Below are 15,762 nucleotides of genomic sequence, written 5' to 3' on the forward strand. Positions count from 1 at the left end.
GATGCTCTTCTTATTTCATATTATGTTTTGAATGTGCATTATTCACTTCATTTTGCACCTGCTCCAATGACTACAAACTAAGTGACACACATAGTGATCCTGGATCCTAACTGTTGCCCTCAGTCTCACAATAGGAATATAAAACTGGGCACAAGCACCAACATTAAATTTCGTCACTATATTACCCAAAAGGCTTTGCTTATGGGACTTCGGTAGTACCTGTCGTATAATATGCTGTAATTGCAATCTGTACTTATAAAGGAGTCTCCCACTGCTACCATAGGTAGGACTTGTGTAAAATAGCTGGGAGTCCCAAAACTAACTTTATTTCCCCTCAAATTCCTTGAATTGCTCATTTAGCTGTATCTGTGCTAGATCAAGTATCACAAAAATGGCTGTGAAATAGTTCGTAAAAGACCAAAACCAGGGGAAAATTTACACAAGTGCAGCCCCCAACGTTGTCTTATAAAGGTAAAAATGTCGAACACAAGCTAAACGTTTATACTCATGATTTTTAAGTAACACTGACGAGCTTAATGGCCGACACAGCCAGCAACAGCGAAAAATTATTTCGTTACTTTTTATTTACAGACACTACAAACAAAAAAGAAAACACGATAACAAATACATTCTAGATGCAAAATCAAGGACAAATTACCCCAACAAATAAACAGAAAAACCAAAGGAAAATAACCACAAATTAGCAGCGATTATTTTGAAATGTTTGAAATTGTATTTAGAATTCGAAAACACATCTTTTGTTTTGTTCTGTTGACGTCATCATCCAGCGCCCATTCAGCGGGACTGTCGCGGCATTTGAAACATCTACATCTCAAGCTGCAAAATACTGTCACTTTACGCCGAAATTACCGCCTTTAGAGTGAACTGAAATGATCGATATGATCGAGAAGGAGGACCCGGTCATCAGCGAGGAAGAGGCGGCACAGTACGACCGCCAGATTCGACTATGGGGGCTTGATGCCCAGAAGAGGTCAGTTAGCTTAGTTAGCTCACCAGGCTAATCAGTGCAGCGGAAGGTTTCACTTGTCGCACTCTTGCTGCACCGGTTTTGACCAGTGTCTGTGTCTGATTTAACGTTTTAATCCGCGGGCAGATGTGATTTAATAATTATTGGATTTTGTAGTGTGGAGAGCTTCCATGTGATTATCTATATCAATACTTGCATAGATCTTGGTTTTTGCATTGTCTACATTTGCATTGTTTTTGCATTGTCTACAAACTTGAGCTAAATGACAAAGAGGCTAGTAAAGAGGCCGTAAAGTAAACGTCACAGGACACTTGTAATACTCCACATGCCAATGAAATGCACAAACCCCTTAAACTCTGATTTTACTGTCGCTTTTAATCGTAGTTAGTTTTGGTCTGCCAGTATGTTGCTGCTTAACAATCCACACAGCACAAGATCACATTACACAGCATACAGTGAGCAGTCCCCAGACATGTCATCTGCATGTGCGCTTTATTTTATTTTATTTTTTACAGGTTACGAGGATCCCGTGTTCTCTTGGCAGGTTTAGGTGGTCTTGGGGCTGAAGTAGCCAAAAACCTAATCCTGGCTGGGGTTAAAGGACTCACTTTGCTGGATCATGAACAGGTACACATACTTTACAGTATAGTCAGGTGCCCCTTCATCATCAGAGCACACTGTCACCTACAGTGAGAATTTGTGCTTCAGTTTAAATTTAGAAATGTTTGTTTTCAGCAATCAACTAAATATCTATAAAAATAATGGAGTGGTAGATGGCCGTTATGAGGCAGCTGAAGCCTTTGCAGTGTTATGCATGCCCAGTAGACAGTGCATGTGGTAAAGTAATAGCCTTCAATGATTTTCACTTCTCAGTGGTGAAAGAAACCAGCTATTTTTATTGTGATAATGTTGCAACAGCAGCTTAATTGTGGCCTCATATAGTTTTAAAGACAATATTAATCAATAGTATGGATGTGTTTGCTCTATGTGGTCTTGTGTAATTAAATAATTGATGAATATTTGAAAAACCTTTTTTTTTTTTTCAAATGGAAACACAGAATCTCCAGTGGAGGTAAATGTCCACTGGATACACAGTGTAAATTATCTTCAGCTAAATCACATCCAGACAGAGCCTTAAGCTGCATGAGAGTGAGGGCCTTTAGGGAAACTCTTACCAAGTACAACACAATCCTCACCCTGCTATGCATTCCCTATTTGTGTGTCCACCAGGTGTCAGAGGAGTCATGCCGAGCTCAATTCCTGGTTCCAGTGACGGCTCAGGGTCAGAATCGGGCCCAGGCCTCTCTGGAGCGCGCACAGAACCTCAACCCGATGGTTGAGGTTCATGCCGACACAGACAGAGTCGAAGACAAACCAGATGACTTCTTTCTGCAGTTCGATGCAGTGAGTGGAAACAAAACTTTTTTGAAAACAGTCACAAGTACACTGCATAACTGAAAGACAGCTGTATTCACATTTGAGAGCTGAGCTGAATGATTTTACTTTAAAGTGCACTAAATGTGTATTTTCTTTAAATCAGGTGTTCGGCCGTGTTAAAGGATAAATGCACTTTAAAATACTTGAAGTGAAAAATGTTCGCCACTGAAGTATCTCTTCACAGTCCTGTCTGAATTCAGTTTTATGTTAATATATATTTCTAAAACAGTTTGTGCAGTAGCATTGTTTCCTCTGAGATGCTTCAAACTATTGTCAGCACTCAGTCTTGTATCTCTCAATGTGACCACTAGATGTCGCTTGTCGCCCATATTGTAGAACTGACTATAGAAAAACAGAAATCTCCATGTTTGGCTCTGTCAGGCTCCAGGACCAAAACACCTGCATTAAGCTGATTTCTATAAAGTGAGGCTGCAGTAATGACATCGGCTTGGCGTCATTCTTCAGTAAATACTAATGGTTACATTTAGTCCTGAATTTCTTTCATACAATACAATTAGCACATTAATTACATAAAGAGTACAGTTGCTGGTTTAAGGTCTTTGTTTGCCTTATATGGTCGTGCAGGGCTCACAGCAGTGCTCATACATTTTTTAGGTAACATGATAAAAGTTGCTTCATTGATTTCCACAGGCAGCTACACACACACACACACACACACTGTATGTCAGTTTTATCACCACTGAGTGGAAGACTGTATTTCATCAGCATCAGAAGAGAGAGATTTTTTCCCCTCGTGTTGTGTCTGAATTGCCGGCAGCCTTCTCCCTGTGGGGGTGTGAAGTGAGGGTCAGGAGGAGGGAGTGAGGGACGGGAGGAAGATGAGGGCGATATCAGTAGGATGAAGTGAAGTGAGGACGGGATGAGATGGATGTTAGTAGGACAAAGGGAGGGAGGAAGAGAGGCCTAGAGAAGAGAAGGCGGGACAGTTTAGACTAGAGATAAAAAAACAAAAAAAACAACAGAAAAACAGAGGGGGGTCTCTCTCTCTCTCTCCCTCTCTCCCTCTCTCCCTCTCTCTCTCTCTCTTTATCTCTCTCTCTGCTATAGACCACTTACTGCTTTTATCTGCTTCCACACATGTATCTGTGTGTGGCTCAGTGGGAAGATGGACGGTGATTAAAGTGGAACGGTTGGAGTGTGGTCAAAATTTTCATATGAGAGGCCTAATTACTGAGGGATGAATACAATAGAAAAGCACACACTGTCCATCTGGTACTCGCAGAGTACAGCTGACTGGCTACTGATTCTCTCAGTCACTCTCTTTGCTTGCTTACAGTACTTTTTTTTTTTTTTTTAAATGCAGTAATTTGTTTTAGTTTCTTCCAAGAATAATGTCACGAAAGGCCAATAAGTATGCAGCTTCTTTTCTGTTTCTTACACATTCAAAGTACCTGAAAACTGCATCAAAGCACAAATGAAAAAAAACACAAATTCAAAATTGTCTCAGGTGAAATGACTAGTATTTGACTAATATGTTGTTAATGGGAGATTTCTTTGCCCTTAACGGCTTCCTTTTTAAAAAGGGAGATTCCAGTTTTCCTGCTTTCCTCCCTTTGTTTTTCTCATGCGTTAATCACGTCCTTACTCTGGGTCAGATAAAACTTCATATCATTTCTAGGAAGGAAAAAGGTGGAGGTTAATTGTGTATCCTCCGGGCTGTTCCAACTTTTGTGTCGAAGATGAAACTGAGCCATTTTATTTTACGGTCTCACGCTGTATATATGCTCCAGATAAGGAGATCCTGCTCTGAAGCTGTTATCTTTTATCTCAAGACACTTGAAACCATTCACAACCTGTTTGCCAACAGTGGACCTTGGCCCCGGTCTGCCTGCTGCTGTGATGCCATGACATGCAGCATCAGTCTTATCAGTGAGCAGAGGGAGGTTTTGGGTGTGCTGGACTGGGTCAGCAGGATAAGGTGGACCCACGCCCAACCCTCCCCCCCCCCCCTCTGTTTACACTCATCAGACAGTGGTCCACCCTAGCTTTGTGTGGTCATTCAGCTGCTGCTGTAGGTGTGTCTCTGTCAGTTTGGCAGCTGACCAGCCAGAGTTCAGTTGTTTTGCTGTTCCAAGATTTTTTTTTTTTTTTTTACAATTGCAGACATTTTCAGAAGTGAAATATGTCTGTGTGTACCTTAGGGATTAAGTGCGAGCAGGTTTAGTGTTATGTTAATGTGAAAGGAAATAAGTTGAATAAAAGCACAATAACAAAACAGCAGGGTGGCAGAGGAGGAGAAGGTGCTCAACAGATCAATGCGGTGGGAGCTCAGTTTCTCAAATTTTCATTTTTAGACATTGAATTTACAAAAAGGTATCAACTGTACAAACCATGTTATGAATACGTAAACTGTATCTCATTGACAGCGAGAGGTCCGTGAACATCCATCTCTGCACACACTGTGAAGGAGGGAAATATTTATAGAAACAGTAAAGCCTGTATCTTTGTTACACACAGAAGCCTTTCTTAAAATAAGAAGCAAAACAAATGTAGCGCCTGAGTTATTTGGCTCCTTTGAGAGGAGTCTCTTAAACACTGCTGTGTTTGGTTCAGACCTGTCAAGTTCACGTCCTGGATAAAATCCTTGTTTCACATTGTTGATATTAGGACACAACAAGCCAGAATCCAAATAGAATCCAAATAGAAATAGAAGATAGAAGTTACAGAGGCTTCAAATAAAACTAGATTTACATGCGTCTCTGGATCACAGGGATTCTGGGACAGCGGAGAAGTTGAAATTAGGTGGAGTGTAACCTTAACAGCAACTTTGCCTTATTGAACTGAAAGTTTTTTTTTTTCTGTACTGCTGCGGTGTTATACAGTGTAAAACTGCCCTGAAAAACATGTTGAATACATGTTGAGGAAGAAACGGCTCTCTTTAACCTCGGTTAACCATGTCCCACAACGTCCAGCTCGTAACCCTTGAAGTAACTACATGTCCAGCACAAAGACTCTAAAACTCTGCACAAGAAATAACCTTCTCACCTTCCCCACCTGTGTGTTTTTGTTTCCCTCAGGTGTGTCTGACAGGCTGCTCCAGAGACCTGATGGTGCGGGTCGACCAGCTCTGTTCTCAGCGCAACATCAAGGTCTTCTGTGGAGACGTCCATGGTTACTATGGTTACATGTTCTGCAACCTCGGACAAGAGCACAACTATGTTGAGTGAGTTGAGTGTGGAGCTGATGTGAATTTGCTCCTGTGACAATCAGAGTTTCATTTTAATGCCTCTGCGCTGGCGACAGCTGTGGATGCAGGATCTTTGTTTTCGGGTTGTCCGTCCGTCCGTCCGTCCGTCCATCACGTTATCGTGAACATGTTATCTCAGTAACGCCTTGAGGGAATTTCTTCAAATTTGGCACAAACATTTACTTGGACTCAAGGAAGAACTGATTCTGTTTTGATGGTTAAAGGTCAAAGGTCAGCGCCACTGTAAACTCTCGTTGGCCCCATTCTTGTGAGCATGATATCGCAGGAAAGCCTTGCTGGGGGGGGGGGCACAAACATCTACTTGGACACAAGAATGAATGAACTGATTAGAATTTGGTGGTCAAAGGTCAAAGGTCAATGTAAATGGGACCTCACAAAAGATTTTTCTGGCCATAACTAAAGAATTAATGCACTAAATTATAATGGATATGACAAAATTTCACACAAAGGTGATATTGACAAAAATAAGATATTTTTCAGTGTGCCACAATTGTTGATAATGGAAGTTTTATTGCTGCATATTAGTGGTTATTTTAACAGTCTATTAAGTTCAGTAATCTGGGCTCCACAGTCTAGTGTTGCTGTTAGTGTTGCTGATTTGTCTGTGATGTTGATATCATTTTTGAATTTAAGTTATGGTCACAAAGCACTTTCTTTACAGATGGAATTGTAATTAATTTTCTTCTGCTCAAACAACCAGACACTGTTTTCTGCTGTTGTTGGAGCTGTCAGGTCCACTACAGCTGGCATGGATGAATAAACTGATGATATAGGATGTTTCTCTTCTCTCTCTCTCTCTGTCTTCAGGGAGAAACCCAAAGTAGTGAAACCGACTGGAGATTCTAACGACGGCCCAGAGGCAAAGAAAGCCAAAGTTGACCCAAACGAGACCACCATGGTGAAAAAGGTAGGTGGATGTAGATCATATATCAGTGCCAGATATTTCCTATAAAGATATTTTCCATCTCTCTGGCTCCATGAAACCACTGTATGGGTGGTGGCTAAGATGACTTCCTTTAAACAGAGGCTGGAGGTACTCAACTGAAAATGTTGCGAGAGGAGAAGTGGAAAATATTGAGAAAATTACACAAAATGGAAAAACATTGTCAAAATACTTCAGATCATTTGTGAAGTCTTATCTTCTTCTCACAGGTTGTAAAATAAAAACAATCCTCCTCCTGTATGACTTTTTGTTATATCTTACTAACTAGTTTGAAAACAACCTGTCTGATTAATAAATGTTCTAAAATATTTCCATTTGTTCTAAAAGTACAGAAGCCCTGAGAGGGCCAGTGAATTTTTTTTGCCAGGATCATTTTTCAAATTTTTTTTCTTCCCAGAAAAAAAAAGCTTGCCACTCAGATGTTATTTATACAGTTGAAACAAAAACTTTAAAAAATGATCCTGGCACAAGTATAAAAAATGTTCACTTGCTTTTCAAGGCTTCTGTATTAAACAGGTTTTGTGATACTAATTTATCTCAGTTGTGTAATTTTTTTGATATTTAAATTTTTTTTTTTTTTAAATCTCTCATCCAATCAGACGGCCAGTTTCTGCACTCTGAAGGAGGCTCTGGAGGTCGACTGGACAAGTGAGAAGGCCAAAGCTGGTCTGAAGCGAACACCAGTGGACTACTTCCTGCTTCACGGTATTTACAAGTGTCATTTCATAAAGGAAATAATAGTATACAGGATTTAGTGTTAAGGGTTTACGTTTTAGCAGGTTTTAAATGTGAAAGTTTGTTTTTTTTCCTGTGGTTTATATCAACTTTAAATTCAAAACCTTTGGTATTTTTTGAATATTTCTCAGAAACAATGACCTAATTTCATAATTTGAAGCATTTGGAGCTCTGTTTACTGCTGATGGACATTGTTTTATTATTTACATTTTTTCACTTAAGTTTTTATTGAGGTTTTCAGCATTTATATATTTCCAAAACAAGCAGATTAACATGATGTTGTAGTCCGTCTGTTCTCACAGTTTCATCTACTACACCAGCTGTTTCCATTGACCTCTCACTGTGTTGAGACTTGAATAATGTTCATTTTCTTCCAGCTGTGCATCTTGCAGTCCCAGACGATGTGTCAGGTTTTCCATTATTATTCACATTTTAAACAATTACTTGATTAAGTGAAAACACAGTCAATACAGGCAAGTGGATAATGAAAATAATTAGACCGCAAAGATGGAAAAAACATTTTCTGGGTTTTAAAAGGTTTTGAAGTTGAAGTTTGACAATTGTTTAGGTCTTGACATGTTCTTGAACTGGTGGCGGTATTATCTCTAAATCTGACAAATTTTATGCTTTAAAATTCCACAGCACTGTGTTTTATTTCAAGAACTTTTTCAGCTTGATAAATATTTTGTAAGGAATTCATATTTATTTTAAAACTATGCACTCACACTTTAATGAGCGGTAAAGTACACAAGAGGTCTTCTGAATGTCAGTGTGGGAGGTAAGAGACGAACAGAATTTCCATACAGAGAGCTGATGAAGGAATCCTGAAAGGTCTAAAAAAGTATAGAAATTAGAAACTGAAAATGCGTAGGACTGAAACACATACAATGAACATGCAAAAATGACTGGTTCCAATCTAGCGAATGAGCTGTCATCTCACATGCGTGGAAATCCACGTCCATCACGTTTGTTAAATATCATTCTTGAGCAAAGGGCGGAGTGTTAAAGGTCAACCTCGGCCTTGAGATGTCAGCGGTGTCTGGAAAAAAAAGAAGTAAACAACAAAAACAAGCCAAGTCGTATTAAGACTTTTGTAAAATTTACTGCAATTTGGTGGGAAAAAAAACTATATAGTTACGCTGAGTTGCACCTTAAGGACCATTTGACCCTTTAAATAAACCCTAAATTGTACCTTCCTGTTTTTCAGGTTATTTACAGTGTGTGATGACCTTCTCATAACAGTTGTTATTGTCCCTCCTGTCACCTGGCCCTGCACCATCCCCAAACACTTCACACTAGTTTCCATCACAGGCTGTCCATGGCCAGTCATGTGCACTGAGCGTAGAATAGAGAACAGCCCGACACCTACACCGCATGACAACAAGCATATAGCAACAGGAAACAACCAGAAATGGTTATTGGGTTCACACTTGTGAATTCAGACACATTCACCTGTGTATAAATGCAGTAAATAATGAAAGTTAAATTCAAGTCTGTCACAAATATGAAGCGAAACAGCGCTGTTCTACAAGTTAATATGATATTTAAAGATAATGTGTAATTTATAATATTCCTCATTAATCAAGATTTCTACTCAAAAAGTAGATGCAACAAAAATGGCAGCGCAACTGTGCAACATGTTATAAGTTACAAAAATCATTCCATATTTAAATAGATGTGAATTAATGAGAGTGCGAATAAAAGCATTTCTGCAAATAATTTATCTTCCATGCAGCGACTCTGCACCCAGGCAGCATAAATCAAGACTAGGTCAAAACCTTGTATATGGCTGGACTGCATCATAGGCTGTTTGTATTCTGCCTATTGTCCTCTATCTGTTCTCTTCTCTCCTCCTCTCTGTCCTCACATATACAGTATTTTAATATTTATTTATTTTAATACAGCATATACATAGCAGCAATACATGTTTTCTGTTTTTGTTGTCAGACAACAACACATACTGTAAGTTAAACGCAAAGTCTGTGCTGTGATTTTTTTTGGCTATATTTGTCAAACGATCAAGTTAGAAGTGACAGAATATCAGTGTGTTTTCACATATAGTCCTTTTTACATGAACCAAACTCCTGTGAAAGTGGACCAGCAGAAAAGGGACTCAGCTCTTTCTTTGGTCCACTTCAGGTCTGATGGGGCCTCAGTCCTTTTTCTGTTCACACTTTAGTTCCTCTGGAGCTCTCGGACCTTTACTGCTTTGGATTATGGGTAGCTTTCACTGGGAACAACGTGGCTGCTGCTACACTTGTCTCATCCACATTCCGGTGGTATATATAGTATTATTACAGTAACATCTGTCATCATTAACAAATACAACTTATGAGAGACATTTTGCAAACTTTGTCCATGAGCCAACGACGCTGATGTGAAGAAGTGAGGACTCCATAGTGAAGCACCACGATATCTCTCACATGTGAGGACAGAGGGAATAAGATGCACATGTTGACATCATGTGCTATGAGCGTATTCAAACTACAGCAACAGAAATGACTAATTCAGCCTAGTCTTATTTTGACTGTGGCACTGGATGTTTTTGTGATGATCACACAAACACATGTGACAGCGTGTTAATTAAAAGCATTAATGATTTCATGTCTAAAAAGCATAAAGCACTCCTGTAAGTCCTTCACAAAAACACATATCTTTATCATCATCGACTAAAATGACTGAAAAATACAGTTATTGCTCCCAGCTTTAAAACATTATATTGGTGCATATCCAGCAATTCACACAATCTTGTTTTAGCTCCTTTAGGATTAAACCACTGTTGTGCTTTTAAAGTGAATAGAAACAGAAAATACCAGAAAATCTTACAATAGCCAATATTTTTCACACATGATTAGTTTTCATGGAATTCATTATTCCCTCAGATTAACTCTCAGGGTGTGTAAGTGTTTGAAACATAATTAAATTGATGTGAACAACACTGACTGACTGATCATTTATGTCTCCTTCATGTCAAACAGTGCATTATGGGACAGGCTTTCACCAGTAGCAGCCAGTCATGTGATGGTGGTTGTCTGCTACATTTGTTTACTTAACAGCCAATTTGTTTCTTAGTCACGCATCGTTTGCAGGTGCATTTTGATTCTGAACATCTTGGCTGGTTAATTTTAGCTCGTGCCAGGCATCGGGTCTTCAGTCTAATAACTACCCACTCTGAAACCCTGCTACCCACTGTGGCGTTGCCTTGTCCTCAAGTCTCCTCTAATGTCTTGAGTGGAAACACTGTCTAGTTGTTGTTGTTTTGTTTTTTTAATTTAGTGATTGTGAGACAGGACGTAGTGTTATTATTCCTCCGCTGTTCTATAATTGGATCTAGCGGTTGTTGTTTTGGGCGACCGATGAGGAAGTGGCTCTTCCTCTGTTACAACTGCTTCCTGTCTCACTAGGAACAGTCGGGTGATCTGAACCGCGGGCTGGGTGTGTGTCTGTGTGTGTGTTTGCTTATATTATAATCTTTGATCTATGTGATTCCTTTTTTAATATATAGATAGTCTGACTAGACACAGACTTCTATTTATAAATAATTGGACAAAATCACATATAAGAATAAAATAAATCAGACTCACTTTGACAGATATTCTCCTACCAGCTCTGGTAAATTAGCATGAACCTGCTCTCACTCTATACAGATATTGTTTTAATATACTGAAAAAATTATTTGTTATTGTATTTGACCTTCATGTGCAGGTTTCAACATAAAGGGCCATCAAGAATATTTCCCCTCACCTGTAACCTACATGAGTAGGTTTAGAGATACTATCATTGTTCCATCCATGTGCACATTATTATATTCTGTGATGAAACTCTGCTTGATTTCCTGCCTGGTGCAGACCTGAGAGTGATGCCATTTGTGCCAGTCTTTAACTTTCTACTAACAAAGCTTCTCTGATAAAGGGCAAAGCTGAGGTGCCAAAATGATTCATCGGCACTACTTGTATGTGTGTGTGTGTGTGTATTTGTGTGTGTGTGTGTGTGTGTGTGTGTGTGTGTGTGTGTGTGTGTCACGCTGGTGGAAATGGCCGTGGGAGGATTTGACTTCCTTATGTGGTTTAAGTTAATGGACGAACAGGAAATCTGGGGGCGAAGTGTTGATGTTTGCACCTTGGGTGGTGCAGTTGCTGTCAGTCAGTTACTCTTTGAAATATCTCTCATGACCAAATTAAGTGCATGCTTCTGATTTTTAATTTCTCTCTCAGTCCTGAAGCTGACTCTCAGAGACAGGAAGGAGTTTTTTTTCCACCCTAATATTGAACATGTGCAGGTGTTTGTGTGCATCAGTGTGTGTTCACACTCTCGACTTGATGTGGGGAAACGTAGGCCTAATCGGATGAGATGGTTGATGGTGCAACCACATACCGATCTTATCCGGTTTCAAAGGGAGCAGCAGGCAAGAAGAGATGTTGTCTTTCCATAAGATGATAATTCACTGTGGAAGTCACTTGAAAGTGTAATGAAATTAAATGGCAATGAAACTGGCAATAATGCAATACATTATATGGAAAATATTGCTTTTGAAAATGGTGTAAACTTGTTTCCAGACCCTCAACTGTCATTTCTTTCCCTCTGTTTGCTTCTAATGCTCTCCTTTCTTTTTTCTCTGTCGTCCCACCTTCCCCACAGTACTGTTGAAGTTTCGCACAGACAAGGGCCGTGACCCCGACCCACAGTCCTTTGCAGGAGACAGCCAGCTCCTGAGACAGATCCGCGATGACGTCCTCGAGGCCTTGGCAGTCAGCAGTGACCTCCTGAACGATGACTTCATCAGGTACAAACTGTCATGTGACTCACTCACACAGGAGTTAGAAGCTCACGTGCAATTCGAATGAACCCAGTAAGTGTCTTTAAAGCAAGGGGCTGAAGCTGAAGGTTGACAGCAGGATCCAGAAACACCACCCACCCACAACCACCCACAACACCAATGTGTCCTGTTGCAGGTGTCCTTTCCTTTTTTAATGTGAAGATGTTTATTATAATTCAGTAATTTGCTGCGACCCTATACACTGATCCGTTGGTGTGCACAGGGCTGCTTTGGTGGGTTTCCCAGTACAAAAAAAACATGATACAATATGTCTGTGCCCTTATAAGACACTTCCAGGTTTTATTTTGTCCTTGTGACACCCAGCTGCCCCAATAAACCTTTCATCAAAACCTAGTTGTTGTAATAGATCCCTTTATGTCTTTTCACCAAAACCACACTCACAGCACTCTAACCTTGAAAAAGCATCATGTCATTGAAGACAGAGTGGGCTGCCAACATAGGGCTGATAGTCAGGCATAAAATCTGCCCGTCTGCAGATCTCTCACTAGCTGTGTATTCATTACTTATGTTTCCTGGCTGCAGTTCCACTTTTACAATTTTATGTTTTTAGATGTTTATGAAATTCTGTATTTCATCTGATTGCAATGCAGGAAAAGCTGGTAGAGTTTGTAGATCATCAGAAATCATAAGATAAGTCATGCAGGTGAGAGTTTAATAACTACACTTTCACATCCACACTGTGGAGGTCAGACAATGTTAATGTCTGCGTCAGAACCAATTTCACACTAGTGTTTTGAGCCTGAATAACTTCCGCATTAACACTATCTGTACCATCATCTGTGCGATTGCAGACTTCGATTAACTCAAACGTTCATTCTTCTACTGTGAGTGAAAAGGCATTTAGTTCAACTCCGTCACCACAGTAACAGCGGTGTTGTGAGACAGAACGACGTATAAATCAGCTGACAACCTATCAGGGGTCCAGACAGAGGTTTTAGTGGCTCTGGAGTCAGTAACTTTCTCGTGTTTCTCACTTCCTGAACATCACACTTTCCGTTTAATCACAGTGCTCCATGTTTCCTTGTACTGTCTGTCCTCAGCTACTGCTTCTCTGAGATGTCTCCAGTGTGCGCTGTCATGGGAGGAGTTCTGGGACAGGAAGTTGTCAAGGTAAGCGTGTAAACATGATGAGGCTTTCTGGGCAGCCCTTCAGGAAGCATTCTGAATGGGTTCATGTTAACATTCACTCTGCTATAGTCAATGACGAAGAGGAACAGTCTGGTGTGTGAGGGAGTCGGTCAGCTGACAGGTGGCCGCTCAGCTGGTTCTGGGTCAGATCCAGAAAAACAGCAGCAGCTCTGCTCTGTGTAGAAGTGATTTTCACTGTGACCACAGCCAGACGCAGTGTGACGCTCTAGCAGCAGCCTCTCAGGAGGAGAAATGATTTATACTGTCCTCCGGCTTAACAACATAATAAACTCATTGATATTGTCGGATTAAAGACCATGGTGGGACAGTATGAAATCCGATGGAAAACATATGACTGAACAGTTGCACTAACACTGACGGTACATACAGTATTCACTACAGTTTAGAGCCTGACCTTTGACCATTTGGACATAAAATGTTATCACTACATTAATTTGTCCTTATAGTCATTGTGTCATAATTAGTGTATGGATTTTGAAGTTATGGCCAAAAACATGTTTAGTGAGGTCACAGTGACCTTGAACTTTGACCGCCGAAATCTAACGTTTGTGCCAAATCTGAAGGTGGTCTTGAGATATCATGTTCAAGAGGCCAAAACTGTGACCTTTGACCTTTGACCACCAAAATCTAATAAGTTCATTCTTGAGTTCACAAAAATGGGACGGACAACCCGAAAACATAATGCCTCCGGCCCTGGCTATCTCTATACATATATATATGCCGATACTTTCATACACTCAACATTTTTGTCAATTATTTCTGAAAATTGGTTGTTAGAGTTGTAGTACTAGAACTGTAGCAGGATGTTTTACGATTGATCCATAAACTTTATTTTCAAATATCACAGTTGAAGTAAAAACAATAAATGTCCAAATTCACTGAAAATAAATACAAATGATAAGTGTAAATAGATAAAATGAATAAAGATATATTAATAAATATATGAAGATCACTTGCAACACACAAAGACCACTGATAATATTATATATGCATCCTGTATGCTTGACACAGAATATTGTTTTAAGCCCACAAACTGAGTAAAAGCTCTGGTGGGATCCACAGACTCAGAATGGTAAATAAGTTTGTTAGAATCATTAGAACTCATCCCACAGATAAAAACAGGATCATTACTTAATGCACAGAGTCTAACTCACAAATACAGAGGAAATGGGCCGTTCTCTGTGTGTGTGACCTGAATAAAAGTTCAATTACAACACTGACAAGATTAGAAACTAGTTTTCTCTGAGTCTGATGCATGTGTCCTCAGCCTGAGGTTAACAGAGGAGTCCAGGTCAGTGTGTGTGTGGGTGAGAGAGAGAGGGAGGAGATAGAGTTCAGTCAGACTGGATTATATTGGCACAAGGCCAACCTGCTGTCTCTGTGATGATGATGAAACTCTCTGCAACCGGCTAACTGATGTCTCGCCGGGTGAATCTGACACACTTCACTCTCACACACAAACTGCACTCTGAACCTCTGAAGACCTTTGAGTGTGACGGGCAGGTCTCGTGTGGGCCTGCAGGAAAATGGAGAAGGGATATTAGAACTGGTCGTACTGGTTGATACCATGAAACATTCACCTTGACAATTTTACCTGCCAGAATGAAAGCATTTGCTCTGGAAGAGGTCAAAAATTCAAAAATCTTACTAATGATAATGATTATATTAACTTTACTTGACTTTAACGGTTCATTAAAAACAACACTGGAAAGTTTCATTGATGTTTTCCCTCCCTCTCTGTCTTTGGCTTCAGGCTCTCTCCCAAAGAGACCCTCCCCACAGGAACTTCTTCTTCTTCGATGGCCGTAAAGGCAACGGCGTGGTCGACTACTTTGGACCAAACTAAACAACTGTCGCCGAACCTGTTTTACACACAAATACAAGTCCAGAAAACTTGTCTCTTTTCCTCAGTTTGTTCAGTCAGATTATTTATACCAGTACTTGCTCCACTAGTCATAAAATCCATCTGTTGTTCCTGATCTTTTGTCATTTGATCCATTTTCCCACCGAGTCAAACACTTTCTTGAGCAAACGGTGAGATTTTTTTACATTTGCTAATAAAACATTGTTTAGTAAAAGGATTCTGCCTCAGTTCTCTGGATTTATGAAACCTAACAACATTTCTGGAGTATCTCCCCGTTTGTAGTCATAAAATTCAGCAATAATTATTATTCTTCATTCATATATTACTCTTGGTATTTTCTGAAAAATCAAACCATGAACACTAATAAACATAACCTATAATCCAATCACACTTCACTTCAGTAAATAAATAATTAACCTCTTCAGCCCCACAGACCCTTGTGTCATGTCCAACACTTCAAACTCATGCTGTGTAAATCAGCGGGGTCCAAACCCAACAACTTTATCTTATATTCTAGTTGTTGTTGGTTCAAAGTTTTTTTCTAAAGATGTCAAACGTGTCATGGTGGATTACAATGAAA

At 39.8% G+C, this 15,762-nt stretch overlaps 1 protein-coding gene across 1 annotated transcript; it reads left to right on the forward strand.

Moving 5' to 3' along the window:
* Positions 1–790: 790 nt before the first annotated feature.
* On the forward strand, positions 791–15,399 carry sae1 (SUMO1 activating enzyme subunit 1). Its single transcript, XM_022738597.1, has 9 exons — positions 791–991; positions 1,504–1,615; positions 2,219–2,392; positions 5,464–5,609; positions 6,462–6,561; positions 7,197–7,302; positions 11,971–12,115; positions 13,210–13,279; positions 15,072–15,399. The coding sequence occupies exons 1-9, from the start codon at positions 891–893 to the stop codon at positions 15,162–15,164; spliced, it is 1,047 nt and encodes a 348-aa protein (XP_022594318.1). The 5' UTR covers positions 791–890; the 3' UTR covers positions 15,165–15,399.
* Positions 15,400–15,762: the final 363 nt, after the last annotated feature.

The sequence above is a fragment of the Seriola dumerili genome, unplaced genomic scaffold (genome assembly GCF_002260705.1).
Source record: "Seriola dumerili isolate Sdu_G_001 unplaced genomic scaffold, Sdu_1.0 BDQW01000036.1, whole genome shotgun sequence".
NCBI lineage: Eukaryota > Metazoa > Chordata > Actinopteri > Carangiformes > Carangidae > Seriola > Seriola dumerili.

Coding starts and splice junctions, on each gene's coding strand:
- sae1 (XM_022738597.1), top strand. CDS start 891: ATGATCGATATGATCGAGAAGGAGGACCCGGTCATCAGCGAGGAAGAG. Junction 2,393..5,463: donor TCTTTCTGCAGTTCGATGCA/GTGAGTGGAAAC, acceptor TGTTTCCCTCAG/GTGTGTCTGACAGGCTGCTC. Junction 7,303..11,970: donor GGACTACTTCCTGCTTCACG/GTATTTACAAGT, acceptor CCTTCCCCACAG/TACTGTTGAAGTTTCGCACA.